Source organism: Anneissia japonica, unplaced genomic scaffold (genome assembly GCF_011630105.1).
Source record: "Anneissia japonica isolate Jap-2015-1 unplaced genomic scaffold, ASM1163010v1 scaffold287797_len360924_cov175, whole genome shotgun sequence".
Lineage (NCBI taxonomy): Eukaryota > Metazoa > Echinodermata > Crinoidea > Comatulida > Comatulidae > Anneissia > Anneissia japonica.
The window spans coordinates 1-8,436 of record NW_022720147.1 but is presented as its reverse complement, the minus strand read 5'-3'; the positions used below and the strand labels follow the sequence as shown (position 1 = coordinate 8,436).

General features: G+C 31.3%; 1 protein-coding gene across 1 annotated transcript; it reads right to left on the bottom strand.

Annotated features, from left to right (window-relative positions):
• Nucleotides 1–2,877: 2,877 nt before the first annotated feature.
• On the bottom strand, nucleotides 2,878–7,590 carry LOC117111276. Its single transcript, XM_033254190.1, has 3 exons — nucleotides 6,073–7,590; nucleotides 5,540–5,572; nucleotides 2,878–3,470 (listed from the first exon to the last, which is right to left on the bottom strand). Exons 1-3 carry the CDS (start codon nucleotides 6,443–6,445, stop codon nucleotides 2,986–2,988), a joined length of 891 nt encoding a protein of 296 aa, XP_033110081.1. The 5' UTR covers nucleotides 6,446–7,590; the 3' UTR covers nucleotides 2,878–2,985.
• Nucleotides 7,591–8,436: the final 846 nt, after the last annotated feature.

The following is an 8,436-nucleotide window of genomic DNA, read 5'->3' as shown; positions in this document are numbered from 1 at the left end:
GTTGGCCGCAATATATAAACTGTGCTTTGCTGTAAATGTTATAAATTGTAAGTGTTAAATGATATACAGGATCTGTGATATATTCAACTTGTGTAATTATGTAACGTACATTTTATTGTATTAAAAGTCTCGCCTCTATTTTAATATTGTATTATGGCTGTATATTAAAAACAATTAAAACCAAAGAAAAGATTACATTAAATTAAATAGGTCGGTACTTCATTGATTAAAATGTGACGAATTAACGATAATTGAAAACAATTCTAATTTTAATTTCAATCATTTACGCGAGCACGCACGCGTGCAAATATTCGATTATATATGAATTCTTATACGCTGTCCACGCTAAGTGATGTTAATTATAAAATATAGTTGTAAACCCAATCAAGTGTGTGAAATTAATATGCAATGTACGTAACACATATATTGTACTTTGCATGTGTTCATCGGGATTATGAAACAAAATGGACGGTGTGTACCACGCGACTTTCGTAAACCAAGGTGCGGAATGTCGCAACTCTTTATATATATGGCTCTGGGCAAGAGAGAGTAGAAAATTGCGCCCTCATTCCCCCAATTATAATTGTATTATAAAAATAAGCACTGTTCTAGCTCTCTAGAGTAGGTTCTTATACAAGGGTCGGGGTGGCGTTAGCATTTACCGTGAGCGTGGTCGAGCTTCGATTAAAAGGTTTCAAAACTGGTTTTCGGGGCGAAACCCCGAAATTGTTGACAATTTAGGGGTTTCAAAGGCTTATTTAATCGATTTTATAGTCTACTAAGTTGTACAAAATACATATAATTTTATGTGTATAAGAGACAGGGCCTACTGCTTATGGGTGGGAGGGGGGGGGGAGCTATCCCCGAAGGGGCTGGAACATCCCCCACCCCCGGTAGCCCTACCCCTGTTTCTTACTACTCAAACTCCATTACGATGTTCGGAACTTTGTATACAATTTCACCATTATCCTAATTTGTAACGCTGTTGATCGCATGGTCTTGTAAGTTGCTGAATTTGTAACATTGTTTAACTCACAACTGAATTTTGCGTGCTTTTGCATCTGCAAATAAGTTAATAACATGATCAAAATTAGCAATGTTTTTTTTTACATATAAGTAAAAAAAAAAAAATAGTAATACATAAAATAAAAAAAAAACAATAAAAAATGTAAGCTTACTGTATACAATGCATATAAAATTTAATATTATATTTACACAGTCATGACATGAACAGCAGATTTAAACTAATTAATAATGTGATAAAATATGAGTAACAATTGTAAAAGATTATACATTAGTGATTATTACCAACAAGTGTATTTAGATCTTCTATCTTAACTATCTCTCTATCTAAATGTGTGAAAGGTAACATACTGGAATTACGTTTATAGTGATAAGTGTAATAATTTAAATGTAAAATATATATGCAAATATTTACATGTAAATTAATGATCAACTATCATAATTTGTTTTTAAAAAACATACAATTAAATATTTCCACATTCAAATAGAAGAAAAATCATTTTGCATTATACTTCTCAAGTTAAAAATGATGAACTATATTTTTTAAAGCCCATATGCTTTTCTTGTTTAAAATTATTATTGTTTCTTGTTTGAAATTGCAGTATTCAGGGGTGTATCTCCAGAACTTTTTCTGGGAGGGTCATGATCATAATTTTTTGGACCTTTTCAGTGGGAGACGGGAAATCGATTACAGCGCCACCAGCTTGAAGCGGATGGCAGGCTCAGTTTCAGAATTGCTGGAATTGAGATAGATTATATCATGCAAGTGGCAAAGTCTTTGGACTCATTGCTGGTACCCCATCAATGCTTTTTCATTTATGTCATTGTGAAAAGGCCCTAGAAAAAGAATGTCTTTGGAAAAAATGTTGACCTGTGAACATTTTTTTTTATAATAATAAGAATATATTAATATTCAAGCATTTATATAGCGCTCTTTACCGGAGTCTCACAGCGCTTAAAAGTATTAACCAATTTCATTATGCTGCATATGGTGATACCATAAAATGCAGTGCTTTGTTGGCCTACTTAATAATGTGTTTAATTACAGTTACAAGGATTTCTTTACAGTATTTCTAGTTTCATAATTACAGATAGATTAATTGGTCATAAAATATTTGTAAAAGTTGATTGGTAGTTTATGTCTGTGATATGAAACATAACAATCTTGTCATATTTTTTTTCATACAAATCAAATATACTTAGTGAATTTGTTTGAGAAAATAGTATTGAAGAACTGGTGTTTTTATTTTTTCTACCCAGATGAATACATTTATAATCAGTCAATTTGGTTATTATATCTATTTTACAGTATTGTAATCTGGAATTTTTTTATACAAAACAAAATAAAACCAAATAATATTAAACATATTTGCGATGTTTCTTGTGCTTTCAACTACACTTCATCAGACGTATAATATATATGATTTAGTAAAAATAAAATTTCAATATTATATTCAACAGACTATTCCAACATATTATATCTATACTTTTCAATAAAATAAATTAATTGTTAGGATACACATAAATACAGTAAACAACAAGAATGAAATTGAAATGATATCACAACCAAAAATATTGAGGCAATAACAGTAATAGCAGAACAAATATATTTTATGAAAGTTTGATATACAAATTTCTAAACATGATATATATCAGAGAAACCAATTGTATAAAACCATATCCTTAAAATTATTGTTAGGGTAGTAGATTTCTTTACATGTTAGTTCTCCTTTAAAAGTCCCTGCTAGGCCAATGTATGGGCTAAAATGCTGATAAACATCCCAGTTCATAGCTGTGTCAGGCTACTAAAATAGTCATACTTGGTAAAAATAAACTTATTGAAATTTAAAGCACAGTAAATTAAATATAATCATAATATAAGAGTTGGGATATCCATTAAAATGTAAATTAAATTGAAATTATACTACAAATAATAAAGATAACAACAAATATCTATTAGGACTACTCATCGATTCCTACTACTATATCAAGTATATAGGTTGTATAGCAAATATCTAGAAAATAAATAAGCCATAACTTAACATAAAATATAGTAAAACTGAAATGATATATTAAATACAAAGATATTATGACAATGGTACAATTACAAATGTATTTTGCAATTTTACTTGTAATCGAACTTAATAGACCAATACGAAATGCATGAATAAATACAAATATAGCAATTATCAATATAAATTCTATGAATTTCTTATAATAATAATTATATGGATTATCGGCAACAAAAAAAAATTTAAAGTAAGTAGAATATATAAATATTATTAAAAATAAGACAAAAATATTAAATCCTCTTTCCTCCCCACGTAAGTTGTATAAAGCAACTGTGGTAATGAGCATGAATTCTATGGTTACTGTTTCCTGGTATAGATATATCAATGATGAAATTGTCATAATCATCAGTATTAAACAGCCAGCATTCCAGTTTTCTAGACGTAAAAATAAAATAATAATAATAATAATAATAATAGTTAAAAATTCAGCATATCAATATAACAATTTTCATGCATATTAAGATAAATTTACACTAGACACGACGACATATCATCGCGTCATTTATATTCTTCAACACCGAGGAAATTTTTACTGTGTCATTATCGTGTCTAGTGAAAATGTAGCTTAGACTAGGCTAGATTCGTGCTAGTCTTTTTTTCTTGAGTTTAACACGGTCATCTCCCAGTAAAGCAAATTCTCGGTTTTGCATGTAAATTTTTTAACTGCAATTTGGTTCAGTTTTAAAGTTTACACTGGCCTGGCTAAAACGCTAACACCGGACTCCACCAGTAGGCAAAAGATATTTTGTTCTGTAGCATGGAAATGTTTTTATTATTTGTTCGATGTACATCATGTCCAAAAATTAGAAATAAAAAAACAAAATCTAAAAATTATGACTTTTTATTTTCAATTATTAAAGTCATTTTCATCTTATTTCTCTTTAGTAGGCAAAAGATGCCAAGTACAGTATAGGACAATTACGACAATGGTCAAGTGTTTTGTGCCAAAAAAATATGAAAGCTACATGGATGAAATTCACATATGTCATAGTTATATATATTAGGATTTTGATTTTACAATAGTACAATATTGTATAGTACTATTGTTTTTATTTTTTTTAATCAGTTACGCTGATGAAGTCGAACACCATGTTCGGATTCGAGACAAGCTGACAGGTGACAAAGACTGTCTCTTATACACATCTAGATGTGTATAAGAGACAGTATATATTGTTCTGTAGCATGAAAAAATGTTTTTTCTTATTTGTTCGATGGACCTCATGTCCAAAAATTAGGAATAAGAAAACAAAATCTAAGAAATTATGACTTTTTATTTTCAATTATTAAATTCATTTTCATTTTATTTTCTGATGTTACAAGTGCGAGTGAATTTACGGGAGAGTTTTGCATTTAGCTAGGGGCGGATCTAGAGAATTTCTGACGGGGGAGGGGTGCACAATATGAAGAGTCTTGCTGCCACGCCCACCTCAGCTTTACCATGGTTGGTATAAATAAGTGGCAAATAATCAAGCTCTCCTTTCACCCCGCTGCTGGATCGCCACTGAACTCATGGGTACACTCCTTTGTCCTCTTTTTAACTCAAATTTTTCTCACTCTTTTTTTGTTAGCATCATCCATACAGTAACAAATACGTCACAAATAAATACTAATACAAATATTAATGCTGGTGAATTTTTCAATGGTTAAATATTTTTATTATATCAAAAATTTTAATTTTTCAAAATTTTGGTTAAATATTTTTATTTTACAAAAAAATCTAAACCAACACAATGAAAATAAATCACCACTTACAGACACATACAAGAAATATAAAAACAGTGACAAAGATACAACAAAAAATGAATTAAAAATAATAATAATAATAATAACTACACTTACTATGTCTGTTTGAACAACAGAACATAGGGCTTTTCCTCATTACTATAATGAGAAGTGAAGTTGCAACAAAAAAGAGTAATTAAAAAGTATAAAGTAAAACAAACACGAAAAACAAAACTTGTACAGTACTTTTCCCTATTAGTTTTAAAAACTTCAACCAGAATTTGAACTTGGGACCTTCTGCTGTCTATGCAAATGCCTGAACCAACTGGGCCATTGAGGGTCATTTGGAAATCAAATCTGATGAAAGCACTTCGCACATGCACAGTTGAACAAAATTAGTTCTGATTGCAAGGCAAATACCAGAGATCAATAAGACACACCCTCTTCTTATCAGCACTTTTGCGGTAGGATGGATCTTCAAAAAGATACTTTTATTCATAAATAATTCATAATACAATATAGAGACCAACTCCTAAACCATCTTGCGGTAATGCTGTATAGTAAATTTTGAAAGTTAGAGAAGAGGAATCGGTGAGTGTGGAAAAAAAACTATCCCTGGTCAGTGCTTTGATCCACCACTAAATCTGTAGTATTTCAAATCGTCAAGAGTATCAATCAAATTAAATGCCTTGGTGTAAGTATTAAGTAACAATAAAATGTACCTTTGGTAAATTGTTGCAGTGTTTCCATTATTTCTGAAATGAGGCAAAAATAAATAAAGTATCAAATTCATGGTTGCAAAGATGCTGATTACTCAAAAAAATTAAAGAGTAGATATTAAACTGCTGTTGTTAATAAGTGACAGCACATATGAACATGGATAGGTCTGCAAGAGCTTAAACATGACACATATGAAGTAATTAATTGCGAAAATTTCTTTGTCCTGCCTTTGCTTTCAAATACACCTGTCTCTTTGGCCTATATATATGGCAAAGAAACAAGCATATTTGTTATTAGAAAAGAAATTACAGGTCTCCCTCCAATTAAAGACCACTTTTGGGACTTGGGTTTCCATGGTCTTAAGTAGCTTTGGTATCTCATTAGAATAATAAAGACAAAAGAAATTTGTTAAATTGGGACCACAGAATAGTGGTCCATAATTGGAGGTGGTCCTTAATCAGAGGGGTCTTTCATTGGAGGGAGACCTGTTATTTTTAAATTTTTAGTCCCAATTGGCTATAATTGATATGCTCACCTTCTTCTTTCAGCTTACTGAGTGCAGCTTCGTATTCATTTTCATCTATGTACGTCATCCATTCATCTAAGAATTCCTGCTGATGTATCTCCGGGACTAATATTTCTGCTAAATTTTCGATGAGTGTCCCGCTAGAATGTAATTCCCATAGATGCATCAAAGAATCAGGATCATGTGTTGACAGATGAAATACTACAGATTCTTCTACAATTTCCTTTAAATCTAAACCATGATCTGCATAATAGGAGACAATGCTCCTAACAAAATCTTTTGGGTTTTCCTTTAAAGTTAGAATGACTTTACATTCATCAAGTTCTTCCGACAAATCAAGAACATATTCTGTATGTGGTTGATCGTCCTCTTCTTTGCGCATAAGAGTTAATTTCACATCTATGAATAAAAGTTAAAAAACCAATCAATCAAAGAACATATAAGAATCTTACATTGTCTGCTGTTATGTTTACTTGCCTTTCACCTCTGTTATTTAATCGTACTGTAGTTTTGTTAACATCAAAGTTTATGTAGTTTTCTTTAAACAACTGTTAATGTGGTTTAATTTTGGATGCTGATTTCTTAATTATAATGTAAGCCGCTAGTGAAATCTGTGCTGAATCAGTGAAAGTGCCCACCACATTAAAGTATTTTTTGAAAGATGAGAAACCTCAAAGTCCCAGAGCTTCTATTACCAAACATGCTCCCTCAATTCAACTTTTTTAAGCATCTTCATGTGAAAGACAACAATGGAACACACATCCGCCATGGGTTGCGGTTGTGTGTTTGCTTGTAATCACTTGTAATTGGGTTGAATTGCGGAAATAAATTGCTCAAGGCCTGGAAGAGAAGTTAGAGATTGGGATGGATCGTTCCAATAGATTATTGTTCTATGTAAAAAAAAAATACTGGCATATAATTTTGATACCAAAAAAATAATAGTTTTAAAACAGCTCCCATCCTCTTGTGTAAAGTGCCTATTATTTTAAGCTGGTCGGGGTCAATAAGTATTAATGATCAATTCAATAACACATTTTAATGATAATTATTTACATCCATTTTACACAAAAGAAAAAATTAACAACGCCCCTGAAATGCCTCTCTAAAACCCTTCTCAATAATAAACAACAAGGGGCGTTTACTCGATTAGATACAGTATGTTTCTTTTTATACCTGCATGGTTGTAGTTTCTTCTACAAAGATTTCTTATTCCATGTAGGCCTACGTTTAAGAAGTCTCAATTTAATTTACACAAGTTTCTTGTATACCGATCATCTGTATGCAGATTTATTTTAACTTTAATCAGTGAGATTTTAAAATGTCTGGCAATACTAACTACCCATTAAGCAGTGGAGGCCCGAAGCAGTGAGAAGGGGAGCATGCGCACCTAGTCTTGGAAGCAGTGCTTCCAAACCAATGCTAATTTTGCTATTCTAACGCCACCACATGGTGAGAAGAATAGAAAAATTTTAACTACTGCAGAATATGCTCTATTGAATCACCGGCACTAGCAGTACAGATTGAAAACCAACCGTGCAGAAATGCTAAGAAGCTGAGGGTACTGTATGACGTGATAGGCCCACTATCCTAGATAACAAAAGGCCTGTTAAGATTGAAAAGAACTAATAAAACTCAGATTTTTTTAATGTAGCAATGTAGGTATGAAGGATTTTGGCCAAGAAATTGTAAATAAAATGAAGGATAGGCACAACAATATACTTTTTTAGGAGTTTTACAGTAGTTCGAGTACTCAGAACATTGAATGTATGAACAAACTAGATAATACATGTGATTTCTAAAAAATGTGATAAAATCCAAAAATATGTCATACTTAACGCAATGATACTGAGCCTGATAGGTTTCCAAAGCTAAAAAACGTATCTGTTAATATCACTAATAACTTTGCGATAAACAAACAGCTGTCTAAAAACATACAATCCTGCAACATTTTAAAAGGGTACGACAATTTATTGCCAGGTTGCAAACATGTAAACTGCCACCGACATTAGCAGAAAAGATACAATCTCTACTGGAAGCCTGCTGGATCTCAATCAATCCCAAATCAATTTATTCAATCCAACAAAAAGTTACAAAAATGTATAAAAGAAAATTGAAATTGAAGGATTTGGGAGACTCTCATTAAGACCTGAGTTCGCAAGCATGAGAGCCACCCAGTAAATTAAATAATTAATGAAAATGTGGAAAGAAAACAGAAAAATTACACACATTTTCCTTTTTCATTTTATGTTCAAAAAAGTAATGTAAAGCTTTTCTCTTCTAGAAAAAAAATATTCAATAACAATATATATATTTTAATAGGCAAATGGGATAAACCCATAAAAACAACAAACGGCCACATAATGCAAACACTAG

Bases quoted from the DNA above. Each gene is read 5' to 3' on its own strand.
- LOC117111276 (XM_033254190.1), bottom strand. From the start codon at position 6,445: ATGCGCAAAGAAGAGGACGATCAACCACATACAGAATATGTTCTTGAT. The intron at 5,573-6,072 runs GTGAGCATATCA...GCCTCATTTCAG, and splicing joins CAGTAAGCTGAAAGAAGAAG to AAATAATGGAAACACTGCAA. The intron at 3,471-5,539 runs GTACATTTTATT...TTTTACGTCTAG, and splicing joins ACTGCAACAATTTACCAAAG to AAAACTGGAATGCTGGCTGT.